The sequence below is a fragment of the Mya arenaria genome, chromosome 7 (genome assembly GCF_026914265.1).
Source record: "Mya arenaria isolate MELC-2E11 chromosome 7, ASM2691426v1".
Classification (NCBI taxonomy): Eukaryota; Metazoa; Mollusca; class Bivalvia; order Myida; family Myidae; genus Mya; species Mya arenaria.
The window spans coordinates 69,453,340-69,480,232 of NC_069128.1; the positions used below are offsets into that span (position 1 = coordinate 69,453,340).

Below are 26,893 nucleotides of genomic sequence, written 5' to 3' on the forward strand. Positions count from 1 at the left end.
TTTTACCACCAGTTCGTTCTCGCAAGGCAGGGATTTTACCGGGAATTGGCTGGACCGAAAGTCAAAGTACCTGCTATTCCGGGGGGGGGGGGGGGTTCGTGGTTACAATTGACTGGTGCATACTTTACAATTTCTTTTTTTGAAGACGCTTTTTGCTCACTTTTTGTTTTCTAGCCAAGAATGAATATCAAAAATCAGTCAAAGATACTGTATGGTGATGCATTGTTGTTCATAGATCAATATAAATTTGTGTATTATTTGAGGGAAAGGTACTTGGTTAGATTATTTACAAGTGTAACTTTTGAGTTTTATTGAACAATGCAGTGCCGAATATTGTGGAGATAGAATTGAATTTGTATTAATTAATCAGTTGACTTGTGGCGTTTAGGGAACAAAATTAAAATCAAAATATTCAATAAAATTCCCTTATCACCCAATATTGTGGAATAGTGGAGTAATGAAGATTTAACCTCACAACAGTCTTTCTCAAATGCTGTCCAGGCTTTTTTATGCTTAAGAATAACTAACCTCGCGATGTCAGACCAGAAATCATTTTGGCATGAAATTGGATCACTATGGATCATTATGCACAAGTCAATTGTAACCACGGCTCCCACATCCGGGGGTATACCGGGGATAGCCGGCGAAATGGGCCATGTTTTTACCTTTCAGGTGACCCCGCAGTGCCAGGTCTTCCCGAAAAATACAGTGTGGATGGGGCTTAACATAATGTCCCTTGGGTGCGGGGCATTTGGTGGGGACTTTACCATCAGATTATATCTGCAGGGCGGGGATTTTAGCTGGGGTTGGCTGGACCGAAAGTAAAAGTCCCCGCTATTCCGGGACCTGGGGGGGGGCATGTTTACATTTGACTGATACATTAGCTTGTGTATTCAGATAAAGTTAAGAATATATATCCATTTATATAAGTTATACTTTGCAATCTAAATCAAAGATTTGAAAAAGGTATCCTTTATCAATAAATGCAAGTATACATAAATGACTGTGCAAATCTTTATGTATCATCCAAATATGAGTACCTTGCAGGGTGAATGTTATTTGTAAAAAAATATACTAAGTGAGCTTTCAAGATTACCTTTCCAATCGCATACTCAATGCAGTTTGAAACCTGGATAATTAAAACAAATCTTGGTTGTAGACCATTACTATTAAATATTTGATAAGTCACAGACATTATAAGGTACAGTTTAAAGGGGCTGTACTCAGTTAATGATGAAAAAGCAAAAATTTAAAGAAACTTGTAGAAAATTGACATAAACTTGGTATCGATGTGTAAAATTAATGCATTGAACCTTACTAACTGATGATCCCCATAGTTTACAAATGATTTATTAATAGCAGTTATTTCGTGTTTATCCATTAAAAAAGATTACTAGGTATGTCTACCGAGTAGAATTCATTCCTTATGCGTGATCTGCCGTTGGTGTTATTACATGATATTAGCGAGTTAGGTATACATCTGGAAAATTCCACCCAGTAAAAGTAAGTCTTCATAGCATTGTTGATACGACACTTCACTTTTCTTTTTTTTATTTTGGTATTTATTTACAATAACGATATCAAAGAGTAAATTATTTTATTAAAAAAGTGTCCTTCGTTACAGGAAAAAAACTTTTTTGGTGCCAATCTGGTGTACAGTCCCTTTCATAAACAACAAGTGAAGCCAATGCTGTATTAATTTGAGACAAACAAAAAGAAGACAGCACAAAGTTTAAAAAGTGTGACCAATGTGAGAATACCTTACATAATTTATAAATTTTCATGCGATTCAGACAATTGTAATGCAAGAATTCACAAAAAATCATTCCCTTGAATTATTCCATGTCATAGTTTAAAGCTGCACTCTCACAGATTTACCGTTTTTACAACTTCTTTTTTGTCTTGGAAAAAGCAAATGTTTGCGTAAACATCTTCAAACCAATGATATCAGATTGCTGACAAACAATCAGCTCGTAGTTTGTCATATTTACGTTCGAAAATTAATGTTTTATGGCTTAAACCGTTACTAACAGTTTAAGAATAATGCTTAAAACATCATTTTTTTTAACTTTAATATAAATATCTGCCATCTAAAGTTTGGTCAGCAGTCTTATATAACTGGTTTCCATGGATTTTCGCAAAAATTGGCTTTTTCCAAGACAAAAAAATAAAAAAGTTGTCAAAATGAGAGTGCAGCTTTAAACTCATAATAAAATTTCAATGCACTACATTTGACATAATTTTAAACAGATGAAAAAATGTTATTTTTAAAACGCACAATATATCCTTTATGTCACTTTACATTATAATGAATTTATTCAGATCATTATTAAGTGACTTTTCTTGCATTTAAATGTGAACAAGAAAGCTTGGGATTGAACACTAAATGAAACAAGAATGAAATTAAATGAATCACAAAATATCATCAAAATTATACACACAAATGTTCTTTGATATACAAATAAATGAAACTTTTTAGACTTTCAAAAATTTAACATTTACTATATACGGTTATATAAAATGATGAATACATTTGTAGGATTTGATATCCTACTAGATGTAACTCGGCTTCGTTCATTTTTCTAAACTTTCTCTCAGTGATGAGGAATAAATTTTATTCACTGCAGTTGTTTTCTAAGTTTATGAAAATAAGAACAATTGAAACAACTCATTAACTACTGTTGATCAGTGCAGATTGTGGGAGGTCATGATTGATTTCAATGAACCACCAATAAGCCCTGCCAAAATTGGATACTGATTGGTCAGTCATGTGCTTTTGGTAGGCATGATTAGCATGAATGTTAATTTTAGCCATAATTTATGAATGTTTACAAAATCATTGAATATTGAAATAACAAGCGAAATGTTAGTTTTAATGATCTTGTGTAAATAATGAGAAAATTGTTAAGTAAAACTTTTTATTGTTTATCAGGAAATGTTGAAATCTCATGTTTAGGTCTATAGTGATCATACTTGATTGCTATGTAATTGGCACTTATTGCAATATGTTTTATTCATTGAAATATTTATGTAAAACATTAATTATTATGTTGACTTCAAGTTTGTAGATAAGAACTAATGGTATAGGTGATGTGAGAATGATCTCGTAAGTCTTTAAAACCCCTTTTGGTATTGTGAGTTTTTTGCTCCAGTCTTGTTCAGTTTAGCTTTTGAAGATTTTTAAAGAAAATGCAAAACAAGTCCAGCACGCTGTCTAGAAAAACTATGTCAAACCCTGACCAGATATAATTTCTTGTCTTTTCAAATTACCAACTTGGCAATGGTTTTATCATAACATAGGATATTGGTTTTAAAGAACATGTTAGTGTTTTTGTATGTGGAATGAAATATCATAAGTGACACTAAATTGAACATAATTTATAGTTCTCATTGATATTACACATAGCCCCAAGTACATGTTGATCTAAGATTTAAGACTTGGATGGAGTCAGGGCAAGAAAAATGCATATTAATACATTGTACTTTCCAACGCAAGACCTGTTTGTTGCTTAACCAGCTTAATTGACATTATGAGTTGGAGTTCAAATTGCTGCAATTAAAGGCACATCTAGTTTGTAGAATTATTGAAACTCTGATTTAGCAACCTTAATATAGTTATATGAACTACTTTTGCGAAATGAAAGCTTTTTTAGATTTACAAGGACGGTGAAAAGTGTTGGCCAAATGTACTGCAACACCTGATACCTGTTGCCTAGGAATCCAACAAATTCTTGGCACTCCAAATGTTACAGTACTATTTAATTTGGAGTGCCTGAAAAGAAAGCTTCTTGATTCTACATTTAACATCTTCTTTCTGTATGACATATTGGACCAGGAGAATCATGAACCTACAACCTTTTGCATCTATTGAGATAAGGAGCTATCAGGACATTTTCTGTAACAAAGGGATGTTAAGTAAAAAAAACACCATATGCATGTGATGGTATTACATACATGTATATCATGTACAAACATCAATCATCATCATACAAACACGACGACATTCAAACAAAACATATACTCAGTACAATGTTCAAAATTATAAAAAAAGAAGAATAAATCGCATTTAAACAAACAATTACAACAGACAGTCATTCACTAAAGTCATTGTTTTGTCATTAGTTAATTAGCAGGTTCAATATGATGTAGACTGCTTTGTTCAGTTTTGCTTTTGTAGCGTATCAATGTTTTGTCAAGAATAGTTTGTTATTACCGCAGGAGTCTTCTCAATGTGATGCTCTTTGTCCTGGCCAGTTATCTACGTGTGATCTTTTAAACCAGGATTGCCAAACAACAGGTATGTAGACTTTAAGAAAAGATCATATCAGAATAATATTTGTTAAAACTGACAAATTACAACTGACAATTTGAACAAAAATGCTTATTTTTTAATGTTCATAAGACTAAAACAGACGACAAAATATCGGTTGTTATTGTGGACTTCACAAATAGCATAAAGTGCACTCTGAAAACCACAACATGTATCAAACGCCTCATGAGGCCAGAACATATCTTAGATTTATGTTAGCATTATTGGAGCGTATGCTACTGAACGCTTCACCTATGACAATAGTCAACTTATCGCATCCTTCACCTGGCGTCTGCATATCTTAAGTTTACGTTGGCCTTATTGGAGTATATGATAGTGTTCGCTTTCCCTATTAAAATAAGCAAATTATTCCATCCTGCACCTGATGCCTAACATAGTTTTTGTTTATGTTGGCTTCATTAGAATATATTATTTTATCTCGTTATGGATCCGACGCCTGACATAGGTTAAGTGTATGGTCTCTATGTAACATAAATATGATACTGTACGTTACCCATTTTAAAAAAAGACAATTTATTCCGTCATGGTAAACTAAATGCTTTAAGTTACTATTTAAGCTTAAATCCAAACGAATGGTGGTAAAATGGTTTAAAGCTTTTTGCGTTTACTCTGTATTGATCAATGCAAACTTGAACTAGGGAATATATACTGAACTGTTAAAAAAGGTTTTCAGGCTCTGATAGTTGTTCAGTTATTAATTATTTAAAGCACGTTGGAATGTATTTACAGTTTAAAAACGTTGACGAAGCGTTTGTCGAGAAATAAATTATTGGTTTGTGTTCACATTTCTTGTTCCCACTTTAAACGCGGGGCATAGTATATATTAGACTGAATGCAACATACGTTGGTGTATAAAAAATTCATGGACTTTTCTCACTTTGCTTTAACGGATGGAAGTATTAAACATTAGCAACATGAACAAATACAGATGTAAAATTGATCCATTTGCCTTCATGCTATACCTATAATACATTTCTGTGAAACCATAGAAACATAGTAACTTCGGACCGGTGCCCGCTTCTTGAACGTTACAAATTACCCGCAATATCCTCTCTTAAATATGTAAACGCATATTTTTCTGCATCGTGTTTCATGCGCAATTTCCCTGACCATCTTAACATCACCTGTGACATTCCTTGACCGACATATTGTCACTGTCACCTATTAGCTTTGCTGAAATGCATACACATCGTGGCCGATTTCTACTTCCAAACGTCAACACACTGTCACATAGGACTTCTTCAAACACGACGGTACACTGTGACATTCGACGTGTTTTTAACACCAATGCAATGTCCAGTTTGACCTTTTCTTACTAACCAGAAAACTTTCATCTGTGACCTCTTGTCAAACATATACATACTGTAAAATTTAAACGCTTACATTATAATATGACCTTTTCGAACAACAACAACAACAACAACAGCAGCAACAACAACAACAGCACCACACTTTCACTACCAACACAAACTGATACCTAAGACGTATTCTACAAGACCAACGTAAAGTCACCTATTACCTCTTCTATAACATCAAAACTATGCCATCTATGACATCATTTTAACCACTTACACACATTCACCGATGACCTCTTCAAATTAAACACTTTCCAGGTTTAAAAAGGCGCGGAATGTTTTGTTGTTGTTTTTTCCGAACACATTGCAAGACATGTGACCGTTTCACACACTAAACTGTCAATATAAGTGTAAGCAAATCGCTGCCATTTTCAGAATAGTTTAATTCTTTCACTCTTTCAACAGTTTCCGTTGATTATTTTAATCACATATGCTGATATGTCGGACTCTGTTTCCTACAGTAGCAGTTTCTGTTTCCTTGCAAGGCTGTCCTTGTTGAAAGCCATAATGTATGTATTTCAACATGTGAACGGCACCTGGTGTGTCAGATAAATATACCGCCGCCATTCTAAACTTGTACACAGCGATTTATAGTTTTCCGTTTGTTTTAGACAATTTTCTTTCTTTCTTGCAATTGAATTGTAACACTTCTCCGGTCAATGACGGTTATAGGTGACAGTGTTAGTCGTTTAGAAGAAGTCATAGATGGCCATTTTTTGGTATTTACGGCCAAATCTGTTGCTACAGTTCGTCAACCAGGGAAAGTCAAAGGTCTTTTGGTGTTTTAGAAGAGGCTTTATATAGCCCGGCAGATTCAGGCAATATTCAGAAAAATCGTTCAGTTTGTGATACAACCATCAAATTTTGCAATTTAGGTATTCCTATTAGGTTACTTGTTTGGAAACCCGTTAGCCATCTTCTTTTTTCGAAATGGCGGCCATTTTCAAGATGGCCGCTAATCCCGATTGAACGAAATTATACTAATACAAAAGTGGACCAAACAGTTCTATCTTAATTATTTTGGTTTGTGATACAATCATCAAAATTTACATTAGTATTCCTATTAGGGTACTTGTTTGGAAAAACCCGTTAGCCATTTTTTTCAAAATGGCGGCCATATTCAAGATGGCCGCCAATCCCGACTGAAATAAAAAAAGTTTTACAAAAAATGCCTAAATGGTTCTATCATAATGCATTTGGGTTGAAACAGTATAAAGTAACAAAATTATATTAACTTTTTGAAGCTCTTACTATCACTTACGACAAAGCTCAACCAGGGCACACTGGTAAAACCACTGCCGTAAAACTCAGCATGTGGTTTAATGTCAGCTTAATAATCTCTAGTAAAACCAAGTGTCCCAGGTGCTAAATAAGAAGCCCCGATACTCTATGCTTGTTGAACGCAGGAACAGTAAGATAATAATTAATACAATGAAAATTACAGGGACAAGCCAAGTAGTCGAACATTCAAAAATGAATTATTTTATAGGGACAGGCAAACGCATTAACGACAATGAACTATAAACACAAACATATAAACATCACATAAACAAATACAAATACAAACACCCAACACAAACTTACACCATATAAACAAATACAAACACCAGAAACAAACCATACTATCATCAACATTGCTTTACGGTCAAATGATGGGATACCTTCCAGGAACGGTCAGTGAAACAAACCTTCACTTGAACTCGAGTTTAATGTTTAACTTATTAGTATGGCCATAACCTCACTGTTGTCCCATCACCATGTATGATAAATTACTTAATTAAAATATATAAGCCTTATTAGAGCACGTATCAACTTGAAAACAATGTAGAATATTGCAAAAAATAACATATAAACTGATGAATTAAATTCAAGTACTCAGCGACCTGGCAAATCCACCAGGTTACAGGTAACACTCTCTTCAAGCTACTTAAAGAAGCCGACAGGCTGTACAATGTCAGTGAGTGTTCAGGGACAAATGAACATATGTATCATTGACTGCTGTAAAAGGCGCAAAACTTAAAGACCTCTATATTAATTTAGAAATCTAGTGTTGACAATGGAATGAATAATCTTGTCCCTCTCGTTCGAAAACAACAATGTGAACTATGCGTAATGGCTCCCAATACATCAGACACATGATGGTGCTTGAGCATGCACATCCTGAGCTAGTTGCAGAATTCCATAACGGAATATCTATTGTTCACAAATCTAATCGTGAATTTTCAGCGTAAGCTATTGACCAAGCTTATGAGAAAGCTAGTGCTGTTATCAAAGGTGATGTGGTGCCATTGTTGTAACTGAAGACACATCCAAACTATGATGGTGGATGATGCCATGCTGCCGGAGCTGAAGTCAGTCACTTGGTTGTTCAGTATTAATTGGCATTTGAAGTCAAGGGTGCAAATAATAATACCAGACATTACGAACAGAAAGAACATACATAAAATGCCTTCTTTGATAAAGTACAGAAGCTGTACACTAAAATGATATGGAAAATGCTACTACTAGGGAGAATAAGAATATTTTTACACTAGATACAACACGTTTTTGCAAATCTTAATGCTGCTGAAATGGTTGCTTCTCATTATGATCACGGTAAAACCCGCTTCAATAAGTTCCTGAATTGCTCATTTTATTAGCCAAAAAAGAAGAAAACGACATATTTCGTTCGGCAAAAGCCAGAGCCGATAGAGGATGAATTAAAGGGAAAAAAGGGGACGACTGTCGTCTGTTTTCTGCACTTAATCTGCCTGTCTAGAGAATGTGGCCGTTTTTTTCTTCAGCATAAGAATCAGTCTTTTCACGCTGCACTGAGTTATAATAGTAATCTCCATAGCTGACTGAAATCGCAACCTGGGTCAATTCTAGAGGCTGGTGGCATCATTTTTGCCAAATCGACTTAGTATGCATCACAAGAAGTTGTCTCAAAAGTACAAGCACGTAGACATATATATATATATATATTGTTTGACGTATACTGGTACTTTACGTTAAAATCTGAAACACGAACAATGCGAGGCATATATGAGCTAGACGCAAGGTGACTGACAAAGAAAATCCCACAATATTGGCGTAGCGTCTTGAGAGATAACACGCAACAAGAATGAGCTATTTAACTTTCTGGTGGATAATTTGTGAAGATGTGTCCAAATTATAGTTAACAGTTGTAGTCACTCAAGAAAATGATGTTGTCTGCAATCAGTCATTAAGTCTTGAAGGACACAAACATTGCAAGAGGAAGCAGCCACATGAATCTTCTTGCATGCAAAACACACAGTAGCAGACGGTTACAAAATCATTATGTTCAAAGCCAGCTTCACAGACGTTCTTGTCATTGCGGTCAATGTTATGTCAATTCTACAGCTTCTTGATGTAGAAAAGCAGCGGGATGCATTTGGTCAAGGATAACACTTGAGATTCCATACATGATACATTGGCCCAGAAATCAAACGGTCTTCTATATTTCCATACTTTTAATAATGTGATGTCGTATCTGCATTCTGTTACAAAGAAAAATAGAGTGCATGCCAAACATGAAATGTATGCTTCTTCTGTTTTTATAAGACTTACCAACAATTGACAAAAAGGATCATAATATTCATGAAAAGTTCGTAGTCACTATGTGATAGTTCTAGCACCACTGATAGTATTGACGAAGCAAGACTGGCATTGTTTGCTCACAAACAAAGGTCATATGAACAAATTCATCTAATGCAAGAAGCTTTTATTCAACATGTTGAGTGTGCTGCATACTAAGCATAAGTTGCACATGGGCCTATCAACTATATGTCAAACGGAAATCGAAAGCCCTGCTGACAAGGGCTTGAAAAAGCACGGTGATATGTGGCAAATATTTTGAATCTATCGATTTAAACTCCCGCGCACAGCTCTGTGTCAATACAATTGTGCAGGCTAGAATGTATTCAAAGTCAGAACTTGTTCTTGAATAAAAAAGAGAAAATAATAGAGAAAAAACTGAAAAAAATAGAAAAAAGCTTATACTTTTTAATGAAACACCTTAAAACATAAATACAAAAAAATACAAAAATAACGTCACTACCAGGGAAATTAATATTTCTATTTTTGTAAATTTTATTTTTTTTAAATATGCATTAAATAGTTTCTGATCAAAACCGGTTTGGTTTGGTCATGCATGTCAAGTGAAATGATAAAAACAGTTATGATTAACTTGAATAGCGGCCATTTTGAAAAAAATAGCGGCCATTTTGAATTTTTCGTGGCTATCGGGATTTTCCGAATATATAGATCCAAAAGAGCCTCCATATTAATTTTGGTGCTTGTACCACAATGTGAACGATTTTATCACTAATCTGCCGGGCTATTAGGAAATACAGTCTTTGCCGATTTCTGGACCATCTGTTGTCTATTCCTGTTAAAGACCAACACGCACTGAAACCTATCATTTCTTCTTACAGACCACCACAATCTGCAGCTGGTGATGACGTTTTAGTATGATTTTACAAACCAACACAAACTTTTACCTATTACCTCTTTTTAAGGCTCTATACAAGTTGTTCCAACGACCCTTTGTAAGAGACCGAAACACAATGTCACTTATGGCCTCTATTTAATGACCAATACACAATGTTTGCTTTAAGATGCACTCTTACTCCCACACATTGATGCCCTTCAACAAATGAAAAACCTAATACTGAGACAACACAGGTAGCGAAGCTATCACCTATTTTTTGTTCATCTGAAAGATAGACGTATGAACAAGAGCCGTATGAGGTTTATAACATATATACTACTATCACCAATGATGTATATTGCCCTTGATTTGTTTTGAATGAATTGGAGCGAGTGTGTCTTAAATGAATGGAGAAATAATAGCACATATAACGAAACATTTCTCACAATTGTTTGTTTGTTCAACCGTTTTCGAGTACAGTGTCGCTTTCTCTTAATGTGCTTAGACGTGTTTATGAATGGTTGCATACTCGGTTATGAAATGTAAAACATGTAAAAGATAAATCTTAAATGTGTGATCCTGTAAAGCGCTCTGTGTTGTTAAATACACTAAAGTTATACGAATTGATCAACTTACGAAATCTGTCAATGGGTTCCTCTAATCTTTAACATTATTTTGTAAAATAAGCGCCTGTTGCGAGATTAATGATGTTGTTTTTTCATGTATATACATTGAGTTGTCGTGTAACTTTTCAATATACATTGGCAAACGTGTAAAGTGTGTTTTTGTTTATTCTATTGCGAATTGCTGTAACGAATGTCTGTTAATTGCTGGGGTTTGCTAAAAGTCATATGGAATATATAACGAAATATGTGATAGAGTTTTGACTCTGTTTTATGCGATAAACATTGTTTACTCGAATTGTGAAGCTTACTTTTATTGTGTACAGACGTTGACTCCAAGTGATATTGTTGAAATAGACGTTGACCTGAATTGATATTGTTGAAATACACGTTGAATGGAAGTGATTTTGTTTAAATAGACGTTGATTTGAATTGATATTCTTTAAATTGTCATTGCAATAAGTTTAAGGGTGTGTGGGTAGATACCTAATAAACGGTTAAATCCTTATAGAGTATGTTTTCACATGAAGTTATACAGTTATTGATACATGAATTTTTCTTTGTACACCGACTTTAAAATACACGTTTTATTTTATTATAAAAAATGTGTGTGTATTTAATTTTAAGATTTAATAAAAACATCAAAAATATGTTTTGGTGTTCATTCGCCGAAACCTCTTTTTCATTAGTTATTATTTCGAGAAATCGTACTTTATATTTCGTGATGATGATGATGATGATGATGATGATGATGATGATGATGGTGGTGTTGGTGTTGGTGGTTGTGGTGATGATGATGATGATGATGATGATGATGATGATGATGATGATGATGGTGGTGGTGGTGGTGTTGGTGTTGGTGGGTGTGGTGGTTGTGATGATGATGATGATGATGATGATGATGATGATGATGATGATGATGATCCATTTTAGATTGCCCACGTTTTAATGATCCAAACGGCGTTGTCAGAGGGAACATGAACAGGAACCAAAGTAAAGTCAGTGTGAAATGTTACTGGAAGATGCTGGATGGAAGATCAACCTATACCACAACATGCGAAGCAGGCACATGGTCGGAAAACCATCGCTGTATTAATGGTAGGTCTGATTAAGTTGAAATATTGTTTGTGGATATTCAGCAGTAAACAGATACTGATCTAAACGGCGATGAAACACGTGTATAAAACAAAGTACAGATTGTATGAACTGTCTTTTAAAAACGAGGGTTGGAATACAATTATATACCACAACATGCGTATCAGGCACATGGTCGGAAAATCATCGCTGTGTTTCGGTAAGTTAGAGACGTTACTAGGTTAACTTCAATTAATTGTAGTGGAGTTTGAACCCACGATAGGTCGGACGCATAACCGATATACAACTCTGACGCCCTCTAGGTCTAGGGAGCTTTTGTATGGATTGGGTAAAAAGAGGACACCTTAACCATTAGATCACATTCGTTCTAATGGGAAACAAACCCAGAAGCTATAGGATGAGCGGCGGACCCCTTGTCTATTAGAACACTCTCATCATAGAAGGGTCGAACCCACAATCAATTTTGTGAGAGAAAATTCAACGCTTATTTCCAAACGGCATATTGCCTTTGTTCATATAATTTATAGCGTTAATGAAAAGATTACAAAATAACTTTGAAAATAAGGAATTTCATAAAAGAGTAGAAAAGACACTCCGGATATCTCAAACTATCGGAGAACTCGAGGTTTTAGCTCGGACCCAGGTGATTTCAAGGTATCGCAGTTTTATTGTATGATTAAATGTTCTTGCAGTTCTAATTGATCAAAAGCAGCAGCTAAAGAATTGGGTTTTTTTACAGTATTTACGCTTTAACGAAATATTTTGATATTAATAAAATAAAGTTAACATTGCAACTTGACATAAATCATGTAAGGTTATTTAGGTAAGGTCAGGTTGACATTATTTTTAATGAAAACTAGCATTCACAACTGTAAAAATCCCTTTAATGAACATATTATAAGGAGGCTACATATTTATTACAGGGCCCCATTTTATTATCGAATCTTAGTTGTAACTTCAATATATAAATCTTAAATCTCTAGCCGCGTCACGAATGTAAAACATGAACATACATATATAAAAAATCCTCAACCAAGTGGTTATTCCTACTACTTGCTAAAGTTCGAAGGTGCAAACATATCTAGTAAAATGATGAAAACATGACACTTAAGTAATTTTAATTAACGCCTACATTGTATTTCTTCATTGAAACGGATCCTGATAAATCATCGATTGCGGATGATAAACTTAGGATTCAATGGGAAACCAGAATGATAAGAGTATTTAATTTTAATGATATTTTCTTGATTATGTCAGTATGATTTTAATACATTTGATAACTTTCTCACCCGAACAGTCTCAACGTGTTCCAACTACATCGGAGCCTTGGTTCCAGACTCATCTCTGACCGCTTCGTCAATGTTCAGACCGGGATGTGCTCCAAATAATTCAAGACTCAATATACAGAAAGAGGGTTATTTGTATGCAGGAGCATGGTGCGCAAATGCAAGCGACCAGAGTCCATATATTCAGGTAAATGAATACATAAGAACTATAAGTGTTTTTGGGAAAACGTACAATCTGCACTCTGACAGATTAAATGTTTTGACTTTTTAATATATTTTGTCTTGGAACGAGCCAATATTTGCGAATATGTTTCGAAAATAGTGATGTAAGACAGATGTCAAAAAAAGATTGCAGGGTTTCATATTTGTGTTAAATAAGTCCCGTTCAATGCATTTTCTTCAAGCATTAGTAACGCTTTTAGCCATAATACATTATTATTCGAACGGAGAATCTGCGATCGGATCTTTGTAGTTGAATTTTTACTAAAAAATTGACTCACCATTGGCTCATATTTTTATCACAAAAAAAAAAAAAAAAGTTGTAAAAACGCTAAATTTGTGAGAGTGCAGCTTTAATATTACGGTAAATTAGAGCATAATGTTCAAGTTATAAGTAATAGTAAGAATATATTGTATTAATGCTTAATGATTAATAAGGGTGGTGCTTGAGGGTTCGAGTTAAACAATCTATCATTATACAGGTACTTCTTTATGTTAGTGCTTAAGATCACAGCTTCAAAAGATCAATGCTTGTAGTTTTATATATGTTTTTTTTATGAATATGCATTACGAACTTATGAAGTATGTTTTTACTGACTGATCGAAACAAGGGTCCGTGGTGTTTAAGGTGAAGTGAAACGTTACGGAACCCTCAAAGTGTCCAAATAGAACTCATAAGTCAACTTTGAACATATACACTATTTCCAGTTCCATGTTTTATTCAGTGATTACAACTAACATAGTTCGAGTAAGACTTTAAACAGTCGCGATCTGGCTAACTCCAGCTTGCCCCCCCCCCCCAAAAAAAAAAAAGTAAAAAAAAAAACTAACTGTAGTACATCAAAGTCAATCTTAAATTCTTGACTCATTAACACACAAAGCGAATGCGTATAAATACTCTGAATATTGGCAATACTGTCATAAACACAATTCAACATCGTATCGTGATTCATGTTTTGAATGGTCACATTCCATTAGACAGCCATATTTTGTTGACATTTAATATGCCCACTATGTGCGCTTAATAATAGTTTATTACTCATTAGTTCTGAATTAGCGTCGGTGCTTATGTGACTATTCAATGTTACCTTGATGATATTAATTGTTAAATCTATGTTAATTATATAAATGTGAAATAAAATAAAAAGGACTCATTTGCTTTACCATTAATAACTAATAATGAGCCACATTATGCGACAGGGGTCTATGATATTTCACTCCAACCGTAGTCCAGCCTACACGTACAAGTAATGTTTAGTAATCTGAATAATCTTCCATTTCAGATGAAACTTAATACGCCAAGTTTTGTTAGAGGAGTTGCAACACAAGGCCGGAACTCGTATAACCCTGCTCAATATGTCACAGCGTACCAGGTGTCCTTCAGTGAAGATTGCAAACATTTTCAATACGTTATGAATGAAACGAACCAACCGATGGTGAGAAATGACATTAATCTTATTAAAAATCTTTATCTGACTAATCTGATCGACATAATATACTCCTGACCCATATATCACGAAAATACTTAAGTCAAATCTCAATCTCAGTCTCAACTCATGTTTCCACATAACAGTATGACATTGTTATAAAAAATACAAATGTTTTACTATTTTCAAAAGCACATTTTCATATATAATATGTTGATTATCATTATTGCTCAATATTTTAAAGAAGTTTATTTTTTTTACAGCACAAAATGAACTTGGGTAAAACACAAAAATAATATATTGGACTCAAATACAATCTTTGCTCTCATTTTTTTTCTATAAAATATTGACCATTTTTTATCGACATAATGAATGAGAGAAAGCGATTTTAAAAAGGGTAAAACATTTACAATTTTGAATCATATGATGCTGTAATTTGATTAAAAGAGTTGAGACTGAGATTGATATTTGATTGAGTATTTTGGTGATATTGGGGCCTGGTACGATATTGGGCCCCTCGTCATCCACCAAACTCCGAAGGCTATCAACAACTGCTCTTAATGATTTTATGTTTTATGAACCGGCTGTCATATCACACAAGGTTTACGTTGAGTCGTTTTTGTTTAAAATTTACCTTGGGTAATTGATAGAAAGACAGATAAGTGGTGAGTAACAATAAACTGTGTACATTTATAGGCTGTAAATTGAACGCAGATGATAGGTTTATGCAACAGTCAATTGTTATCACGACCCCACCAGGTTTGGGGATAAACCGGGGAAAGCGGGGAAAATGGACTGAGTTTTACATTCAAGGTTGCCCCGCAGTGCCGAGTGAATTCGGAGGTTTTGTTAAATATGTACATTATATGCCTTACAACATTGGTTGGACCTAAAGTGAAAGTCCCCGCTGTACCCCTGACCTGAAGGGGGTGGGGGATTGAAATTGACTGGTACATAAAATGCTGTAAAATGAAAGCAAATGAGAGAAGTGAAGTAATTAATGTGTCAGTTTCTCACAAGCACGTAGTGAATTCGAATTTAATCCCTCTAGTCATCAATAATATGAAATAAGGCACTGCCTTAGACGGGCTCTAGGTATGTTATCAACTACAGAAACTGCTAATGCAGTACATTTTTTCTTAGGTAAACAAGTGTCAAAAGCAAAATTCATTTTATATGACATACTATGACTTTGACTACACCAATTAGATTATTAAGGTGCATAACAAGTAAGGTTAAAGCAATGCAAAGCAAATTTAATATTTTAATGTTTGAAAAAACTCATAATAACAAACACAAGTATATTAATTTACCTAATACTGAATATCATAATTACAAGCATTTACAGTACAAATAAATGATTCCTACTTTAAACATAAGAAGGTAAACGAAACAGATTGAGCTTACTTAAAACTAATTATTACAGTTATCTGACAATTAACCTGTACTAAACTATTTTAATATGTAAAACAGCATTGTGTATATTTTAGTTTTTTAAGGTTCTGCAAATAACCTGGAAAAATGGTTTGACCAACTCAGCAGTTTGAAATGAATATAAATTCCATGTAGATGATATTGTTAGCACCATTCCATCATTGAATATAACGATGTATGCAGAAAGTATGAAAATATTTAATTATTTAAAATATGAGTCTTTAAACTGAATTGAATGAAGGCCCTGTATCGCTCATCTAATCCAATACAGATCATCAAGAATAACAAGCTGATCAAGTTCCATGAACATATGGTCATAAATGTGGCCTCTAGAGTGTTAACATGCTTTTCCTATTACTTGACCTGGTGACCTAGTTTTTGACTGCACATGACCAAGATCGAACTTGGCCTAGAGCTAATCAATATAAACATTCTGACCAACTTTCAGGAAGATACAGTCTTAAATGAGACCTCAGGCCTCAATTTCTCGAAACTTCTTAAGTCCCTTATAACCAGATTAAGCTAAACTCACTATTTTTGGTTTTCAATAATTTGGATAATATTTACTTCTTTAAGAGTTTTTATACTTTAGATAGGAATTATCTATATGTTAGTTAAATTTAACCATTTTTCATTTATCAAAATTCCATTCAAGTATGTATTTTGAGTAACTGAAATATTAAAAGCTACTTAAGCCTGTTAAGCTTAAGAAGTTTCGAGAAATTGGGACCTAGAGTATTAACAAGCTTTTCCTTCAATTTGACCAGGTGACCTAGTTTTTGACCACACTTGACCCAGATTCGAACTTGACCTAGAGATTATCAATATTAACATTCTGACCAAGTTTCCTGAAGATACAGTTATAAATGTGACTTCTATAGTGTTAACAAGATTTTCCTTTAATTTGACCAGGTGACCTAGTTTTTCACCGCAGCTGACCCAATATCGAACTCCTCCAAGATTTTATTGAGAGTAACATTCTATCCAAGATTCATTAAGATATTGCCCAAACTGTGACCTCAAGAGTATTAACAGTCAAATTGTTGATGACGGATGACGACGGACAACTACGACGGATGACGGACACAGGGCTATCACAATAGCTCATCTTGAGCACTTTGTGCTCAGGTGAGCTAAAAACAAGCACATATATTATACAACAAAACATTAGTTCTTGTTATTGATACATATATATTTATGTTGTAAACTTGTAATATATGCACAATAAAGCAATTTAACTGTTCACAACATTATCAGAACAAAAATGTACTAAAAATATGCTTACATTAGCTCATTCATAAGCTCATTCAGTTTAAAACTACAAAAAGTATATACTTTGCCAATACACTTAATTGTTCAGAACATATTAGGCTTTGTTTTAATTTTAACAATGTCACTGTATTTTAGACATATTAAATTGCCCCCTCCCCCCAGCAAAAGTTTAGCAGCGTACTGACAAGATGACTGTTATGATGTATTGATCTATTGATAGGGGAATACTCTCCAAGAGAATTGACACATTTCTCTGCATTTGATACATACATGTATGCAATTCTTGTCTCTTATTTCAATTGTTCATGATGATTACAATACTGAAGTCATTGGTCCTAGATACATAAATGATTGCTTTGAATTGCATTATTTAATGGATGGAAAGAAAAATATTCTGATAATAATGGATAAACTGTTTACATCCCCTGTATATATGTACTCAGTTGTTTGTGGAATTGTGTGCTGTTGGTCCATGTTTCGGGTTCGTGATTATCTTAGTGTTATTTGTCTTAGGCCTTGACCATGTGCAATTTTACGGATTTTATGTTTCCTCAGCTTTATGCAAATTTTGATCAGATTTTCAATTTACGTTTTTACTTGATTCAGGATTGTTGGGATGAGAGTGATGTTGTGCACACAAACTGGTTTAAACCCCCCAGTAAATTTACATTTTACTGACCGTTCCAAGGCGGTATCTAACAATTCTTGATAAACATACCTAGATTTTATGTATGTATACACTGCTGTTTGTGGATTTTTGTGCTGTTCTTCTATGTTTCTTGTTTGTGATTTCATGTTCTTTGTCTTTGGCGTTTACCCAGTGCCATTACACCGGGTTTATGTTTAAATGTTTCGCTACTGAGCTTGTTTCTGCAGCTTTTTGCATAAATATTTATATGCTAATCAAATGCTAGCTGAACAGAGAAATAAAATGGTAAATGTGCCAGCTTCTCACAACATATGTTGTTAACACTCATTAAAGCGAGTATTAGTCGCAATAATAAGTATACGAACTGAACACAAGCAGTTTAACACACTGACGATTGTATGGATTTCATGTTTAAGGTATTTGAAGGAAACACTGACAAGGACACGGTAGTTATTCATATGTTCAATCAATGGGTGAAGACAAGTTGTGTTCGAATTTCCCCCAAAAGCTTTTTCGGACATATATCGCTTCGGTTTGACGTCATTGGATGCCCAGGTAAGGCTTAGACGTATTTCGTACCAATATAACTATTGCTTTTTATCTCAGATTATTCGTTTATCAATGTTTAATAACATGAATAAATTATTTAATATTCTATGTTTAACGTGTTATTTCAGACTGGAAAATCATGTTCATTGCAGTCCCTGGCAGAGGGGGACTTGTAGAAGACTGGTTGACAACGGGTAACAACACAACTTCTGACCTATTGTGTTTCTATGAAGGAAATGAACCCAACTGCCCTCTACATTACAGAAACACTTTGGTGGATAACTGGAGAAACCTGGATGTGGCAATGGTAATAAATCATGTTGTTTAAGTTTGGTTGGTGGTCACCAAACCGTACAAATAGATACTGGGGGTTTTCCTCACAACAGAAGTCCACACTCGCGTGTGACATCGTGTCAACGAGAGTGTTTAATATAATGTTGTAAAAACTTGTTTCAAAGTTCTTGCAAAATATTTCAGTCTCATAATATCATGTTTGCAAGATAACATATAAATGATTGTTTTGCTATTGTATGTATTTGGTTCAAGAAGAATATGTCACAAACGGGCTCTTTGTTATATATATACATGCCTAAATTTATGACTTAGGCTAGGCTGTTCCAATACATTGAAACAATATGTAAATAACGGATACTGTAACAGACTGCAACCTGCCATTAGCTATTCGTTTGATACTTTTTACAGCAATGTAGCAATCTATTGCAAACACATATACAATATAAAAAAGGTTTAAGATTGTATGACCAAAGAGTTTCATAATGAAAAGCATCATCGTACTAAAACTGGGAACAAACAAAGAAAACATAATTAAAAATATAAACACAACGTATATTTGCTAAAAAAAATTTCTTAAAATCAATGGACTGAAAGCTAAGTTATGTAAGTATTATTCCATATTCAATTTAAGGTACACTTTTATTCAGAATCAATACATACACATGTATAACAAATATAGATTTTGAGTGATAAACCTTTAACTACTTACTAAATAATGCACTAATGGAAAATATTTATAACTGATATCAAGATTGTGTATGTAACAGCTGAAAATGACAAAATATTAAATGATTGATGAATGATAAAATATTAACTATGATCTATTAAAGTCTCATAAGGTAGAAATTTCATGTGTTATGCACATTTCTTTTAAATTTAACTCTGTATCCTTCGTAAGAACCATTGTGTCCGACATTTTTATATCCTTTTTGGAAAATAAAAATAATAAAATTAAATTGTGGTAAACCTTATGTGGGAGTAAGAGTGCATGTTTTATACATTTTTATGAGGAATTCATCTTCAAAAAACCAGAAGGCAAATACTCTTCAAAGTATTGCCGTTATATCAACGGTTTATATGAGATCCAATACTCATTAGCAAATCGGATTTCGTTTAACTATTAACGATTTTAAAAGCGTTTACACTGTGGTGTTCCTAAGCTTAGATGTCACTGATCAAATATTAACTCTATATGACAAGTTGCTGCCTTCTTATAACACATATTTGTTTATAAATACATAATGCCCTGATGTTTTGAAAGAAAATCATTTTCGAGAGATCAGTTCAAACATATTTCAATCGGATGTCAAACCTAGCTCGATTTTCCTTGACACATTATTGTTTTCAGGTCAAGTATGCTCTATACAAGAACGGAAACGAGGTAGCCTACGTCATATTTAATGCTACCGGAAGTGACGTCACAAGTTGGTTTCAATCTGAAAGAATTCTTAACTCTTCATGGACAGGACTAAGCACAACAGCCGCTTTTCGGGACTTCTCCATTGTTTCGTAAGTTGTTTAATGGTCAATGATTAACTTCTGTCTTGACATCTATGTTAAAGGTTAAATGATTATGAAATATAATAAGGTTATACCATTATTATAATATAGCGTGGATACATTTAAAAGTATGTGGAAACAAACGTTTGCTTTAAACATCGTAGGCTTAACGTTTATGACACATACACACATTACTATTTAGTTAATATCTTTGTTAGTATATCAATAAAACTATAATTCAATTAATCAGTTTTCATTCCTTATTCCCCTATTGTAATATTTATATTACTAAATCTACATATTGATATAGCAAAACCGGGCTACGCCGGTTTGAAATATCAACACAATATGGTGGGTGTGATAACGACAAATATTTCACGTTAACCGTCAACAGACAGATCTGCCCATATGAAGCGTTTGAAACTTATCCCCAGTTCTACTATTCAGTCCTACCGGACGGTGGAAGAGCATCTCAGCAACCAACCGGTAAATAATGTAAATATATAAGGACATCAAAGCAATCGACAGGTATTTTTTATATTAAGCGTCGCAGGAAGCAACCGGTAAATAGTGCTACCAAAAACAAAAAGGGCGTAGTAAACTTTCAGTTACCCTTTAGCAAAACCTCTAATATCAAAATATTTTGAAGTACACAGTTGAAATTCTCGTGTATTTGTCCTTTAATGCAGAAGTTTCTCTAGCTCAACAATGATATATTTTGTATATGTTTCCAGTAGTTCATAACATACACCTGTCGTTATTGTATCCAGCTTTCAAGAAGATGCCCTAGCTAAAAAATAAAACCAATCAATTTTTCTGTAATTAAGAAATCCCCTTTAAACTTGATCCATATCTTTACTGTTTCCTGTAGTTAAACAATTGCCCTCAACCTTTATTCATGTCTTTAATGTTTCCTGTAGTTAAACAATTGCCCTCAACCTTTATTCATGTCTTTAATGTTTCCTGTAGTTAAGAAATTGCCCTCAACCTTTATTCATGTCTTTAATGTTTCCTGTAGTTAAGAAATTGCACTCAACCTTTATTCATGTCTTTAATGTTTCCTGTAGTTTAGAAATCGCACTCAACCTTTATTCATGTCTTTAATGTTTCATGTAGTTGAGAAATTGCCTTCAACCTTTATTCATGTCTTTAATGTTTCCTGTAGTTAAGAAATTGCCCTCAACCTTTATTCATGTCTTTAATGTTTCCTGTAGTTAAGAAATTGCCCTCAACCTTTATTCATGTCTTTAATGTTTCCTGTAGTTAAGAAATTGCCCTCAACCTTTATTCATGTCTTTAATGTTTCCTGTAGTTAAGAAATTGCACTCAACCTTTATTCATGTCTTTAATGTTTCCTGTAGTTAAGAAATTGCACTCAACCTTTATTCATGTCTTTAATGTTTCATGTAGTTAAGAAATTCATGTCATTTTTTGTTTCCTGTAGTTTAGAAATCGCACTGAACCTTTATTCATGTCTTTAATGTTTCATGTAGTTAAGAAATTCATGTCATTTTTTGTTTCCTGTAGTTTAGAAATCGCACTGAACCTTTATTCATGTCTTTAATGTAAAATGTAGTTAAGAAATTGCACTCAACCTTTATTCATGTCTTTAATGTTTCCTGTAGTTAAGAAATTGCACTCAACCTTTATTCATGTCTTTAATGTTTCCTGTAGTTAAGAAATTGCACTCAACCTTTATTCATGTCTTTAATGTTTCCTGTAGTTAAACAATTGCCCTCAACCTTTATTCATGTCTTTAATGTTTCCTGTAGTTAAGAAATTGCCCTCAAGCTTTATTCATGTCTTTAATGTGTCCTGTAGTTCAACAATTGCCCTCAAGTTTATTCATGTCTTTAATGTTTCCTGTAGTTAAACAATTGCCCTCAACCTTTATTCATGTCTTTAATGTTTCCTGTAGTTAAACAATTGCCCTCAACCTTTATTCATGTCTTTAATGTTTCCTGTAGTTAAGAAATTGCCCTCAACCTTTATTCATGTCTTTAATGTTTCCTGTAGTTAAACAATTGCCCTCAACCTTTATTCATGTCTTTAATGTTTCCTGTAGTTAAACAACAATTGCCCTCAAGCTTTATTCATGTCTTTAATGATTCCTGTAGTTAAACAATTGCCCTCAAGCATTATTCAAATCTTTAATGTTTTCTGTAGTTAAACTAATGCTCTCAACCTTTATTCATGTCTTTAATGTTTCCTGTAGTTAAGAAATTGCACTCAACCTTTTATTAAGTTCTATAATGTTTCATGTAGTTAAGAAATTCATGTCTTTTTTGTTTCCTGTAGTTTAGAAATCGCACTCAACCTTTATTCATGTCTTTAATGTTTCCTGTACTTAAGAAATCGCACTCAACCTTTATTCATGTTTCTAATGTTTCCTGTAGTTAAGAAATTGCACTCAACCTTTATTCATGTCTTTAATGTTTCCTGTAGTTACGAAATTGCACTCAACTTTTATTCATGTCTTTAATGTTTCCTGTAGTTAAGAAATTGCACTCAACCTTTATCATTTCTATAATTTTTCATGTAGTTAAGAAATTCATGTCCTTTTTGTTTCCTGTAGTTTAGAAATCGCACTGAACCTTTATTTATGTCTTTAATGTTTCATGTAGTTAAGAAATTGCACTCAACCTTTATTCATTTCTATAATTGTTCATGTAGTTAAGAAATGCATTTCTTTTTTGTTTCCTGTAGTTTAGAAATCGCACTGAACCTTTATTCATGTCTTTAATGTTTCCTGTAGTTAAGAAATTGCACTCAACCTTTATTCATGTCTTTAATGTTTCCTGTAGTTAAGAACTTGCACTCAACCTTTATTCATGTCTTTAATGTTTCATGTAGTTAAGAAATTCATGTCATTTTTTGTTTCCTGTAGTTTAGAAATCGCACTGAACCTTTATTCATGTCTTTAATGTAAAATGTAGTTAAGAAATTGCACTTAACCTTTATTCATGTCTTTAATGTTTCCTGTAGTTAAGAAATTGCCCTCAACCTTTATTCATATCTTTAATGTTTCCTGTAGTTAATAAAACGCACTCAACCTTTATTCATGTCTTTAATGTTTCCTGTAGTTAAGAAATTGCCCTCAACCTTTATTCATGTCTTTAATGTTTCCTGTAGTTAAGAAATTGCACTCAACCTTTATTCATGTCTTTAATGTTTCCTGTAGTTAAGAAATTGCCCTCAATCTTTATTCATGTGTTTAATGTTTCCTGTAGTTAAGAAATTCATGTCCTTTTTTGTTTCCTGTAGTTTAGAAATCGCACTGAACCTTTATTCATGTCTTTAATGTTTCATGTAGTTAAGAAATTGCACTCAACCTTTATTCATTTCTATAATTTTTCATGTAGTTAAGAAATTCATGTCTTTAATGTTTCCTGTAGTTTAGAAATCGCACTGAACCTTTATTCATGTCTTTAATGTTTCATGTAGTTAAGAAATTGCACTCAACCTTTATTCATGTCTTTAATGTTTCCTGTAGTTAAGAAATTGCCCTCAACCTTTATTCATGTCTTTAATGTTTCCTGTAGTTAAGAAATTGCCCTCAACCTTTATTCATGTCTTTAATGTTTCCTGTAGTTTAGAAATTGCACTCAACCTTTATTCATGTCTTTAATGTTTCCTGTATTTAAGAAATTGCACTCAATCTTTATTCATTTCTATAATTTTTCATGTAGTTAAGAAATTCATGTCCTTTTTGGTTTCCTGTAGTTTAGAAATCGCACTGAACCTTTATTCATGTCTTTAATGTTTCATGTAGTTAAGAAATTCATGTCTTTAATGTTTCCTGTAGTTTAGAAATCGCACTCAACCTTTATTCATGTCTTTAATGTTTCCTGTAGTTAAGAAATTGCACTCAACCTTTATTCATGTCTTTAATGTTTCCTGTAGTTAAGAAATTGCCCTCAACCTTTATTCATGTCTTTAATGTTTCCTGTAGTTAAGAAATTGCACTCAACCTTTATTCATTTCTATAAGTTTTCATGTAGTTAAGAAATTCATGTCCTTTTTGGTTTCCTGTAGTTTAGAAATCGCACTGAACCTTTATTCATGTCTTGAATGTTTCATGTAGTTAAGAAATTCATGTCTTTTTTGTTTCCTGTAGTTTAGAAATCGCACTGAATTTTATTCATGTCTTTAATGTTTCATGTAGTTAAGAAATTGCACTCAACTTTTATTAATGTCTTTAATGTTTCCTATAGTTAAGAAACTGCACTCAACCTTTATTCATGTCTTTAATGTTTCCTGTAGTTAAGAAATTGCACTCAACCTTTATTCATGTCTTTAATGTTTCATGTAGTTAAGAAATTGCCCTCAACCTTTATTCATGTCTTTATTGTTTCCTGTAGTTAAGAAATTGTACTCAACCTTTATTCATGTCTTTAATGTTTCCTGTAGTTAAGAGATTGCGCTCAACCTTTTTTCATGTCTTTAACGTTTCATGTAGTTAAGAAATTCATGTTTTTTTTTGTTTCCTGTAGTTTAGAAATCGCACTCAACCTTTATTCATGTCTTTAATGTTTCCTGTAATAATAAAATGCATTCAACATTTATTCATGCCGTTATTGTTTCCTGTAGTTATGATATTGCACTCAACCTTTATTCATGTCTTTAATGTTTCCTGTAATAATAAAATGCATTCAACATTTATTCATGTCGTTATTGTTTTCTATAGTTAAGAAATTGCATTCAACCTTTATTCATGTTTTTTTTTTGTTTCCTGTAGTTTAGAAATTGCACTCAACCTTCATTCATGTTTTTTTTTGTTTCCTGTAGTTTAGAAATTGCACTCAACCTTTATTAATGTCTTTAATGTTTCCTGAAGTGAAGAAATTCCCCTTCTACCTTTATTCATGTCTTAACTGTTTCCTGTAGTTAAGAAATTGCATTCAACCTTTATTCATGTCTTTAATGTGTCCTGTAGTTAAGAAATTGCACTCAACCTTTATTCATGTCTTTAATGTTTCCTGTAGTCAAGAAATTGGACTCAACCTTTATTCATGTCTTAACTGTTTCCTGTAGTTAAGAAATTGCATTCAACCTTTATTCATGTTTCTAATGTTTCCTGTAGTTAAGAAATTGCATTCAACCTTTATTCATGTCTTTAATGTTTCCTGTAGTTAAGAAATTGCCCTCAACCTTTATTCATGTCTTTAATGTTTCCTGTAGTTTAGAAATTGCCCTCAACCTTTATTCATGTCTTTAATGTTTCCTGTAGTTTAGAAATTGCCCTCAACCTTTATTCATGTCTTTAATGTTTCCTGTAGTTAAGAAATTGCACTCAACCTTTATTCATGTCTTTAATGTTTCCTGTAGTTAAGAAATTGCACTCAACCTTTATTCATGTCTTTACTGTTTCCTGTAGTTAAGAAATTGCATTCAACCTTTATTCATGTTTCCAATGTTTCCTGTAGTTAAGAAATTGCCCTCAACCATTATATGTATAGTTTGTGTGTCCGTGTTTCTGTGGTGGCACTAGTTCAACAAATGTTCAGGTAGTGTATGAATCCTGTATTTCAGAAATAGACCTTGCTGATAAGATGGTGATATATGTAGCATTCGACTAGTTTGTTCGACTTTGATGCCCTTCAACAAATGAAAAAGCTACTACAGAGACAACACAGGTAGCTAAGCTATCACCTATTTTTTTGTTCATCTGAAAGATAGACGTATGAACAATAGCCGTATGAGGTTTATAACATATATACTACTATCACCAATGATGTATATTGCCCTTGATTTGTTTTGAATGAATTGGAGCGAGTGTGTCTTAAATAAATGGAGAAATAATAGCACATATAACGAAACAATTCTCACAATTGTTTGTTTGTTCAACCGTTTTCGAGTACAGTGTCGCTTTCTCTTAATGTGCTTAGACGTGTTTATGAATGGTTGCATACTCGATTATGAAATGTAAAACTTGTAAAAGATAAATCTTGTGATGAATAAATATAAATAAGATAAATAAGATGTGTGATCCTGTAAATCGCTCTGTGTTGTTAAATACACTAAAGTTATACGAATGGATCAACTTACGAAATCTGTCAATGGGTTCCTCTATTCGTTAACATTATTTTGTAAGATAAGCGCCTGTTGCGAGATTAATGATGTTGTTTTTTTTTGTATATATACATTGAGTTGTCGTGTAACTTTTCAATATACATTGGCAAACGTGTAAAGTGTGTTTTTGTTTATTCTATCGCGAATTGCTGTAACGAGTGTCTGTTAATTGCTTGGGTTTGCTAAAAGTCAGATGGAATATATAACGAAATATGTGATAGAGTTTCTTTAAGTTTTTACTCTGTTTTATGCGATAAACATCGTTTACTCGAATTGTGAAGCATGCTTTTTTTGTGTACAAATGTTGACTCCAAGTGATATTGTTTGAATAGACGTTGACCTGAATTGATATTGTT

General features: G+C 33.3%; 1 protein-coding gene across 1 annotated transcript; it reads left to right on the forward strand.

Annotated features, from left to right (window-relative positions):
* Nucleotides 1–11,707: 11,707 nt before the first annotated feature.
* LOC128241380 (EGF-like repeat and discoidin I-like domain-containing protein 3) lies at nt 11,708–20,959 on the forward strand. The gene is made up of 7 exons (XM_052958302.1): nt 11,708–11,838; nt 13,133–13,308; nt 14,624–14,776; nt 18,539–18,677; nt 18,800–18,978; nt 20,314–20,474; nt 20,776–20,959. The coding sequence occupies exons 1-7, from the start codon at nt 11,718–11,720 to the stop codon at nt 20,957–20,959; spliced, it is 1,113 nt and encodes a 370-aa protein (XP_052814262.1). The 5' UTR covers nt 11,708–11,717.
* Nucleotides 20,960–26,893: the final 5,934 nt, after the last annotated feature.

Excerpts from the sequence above, each read along its gene's own strand:
- LOC128241380 (XM_052958302.1), top strand. The coding sequence starts at position 11,718 with ATGAACAGGAACCAAAGTAAAGTCAGTGTGAAATGTTACTGGAAGATG. Across the intron at positions 13,309-14,623 it reads ACCAGAGTCCATATATTCAG|ATGAAACTTAATACGCCAAG; the intron begins GTAAATGAATAC and ends CTTCCATTTCAG. Across the intron at positions 14,777-18,538 it reads ATGAAACGAACCAACCGATG|GTATTTGAAGGAAACACTGA; the intron begins GTGAGAAATGAC and ends TTCATGTTTAAG.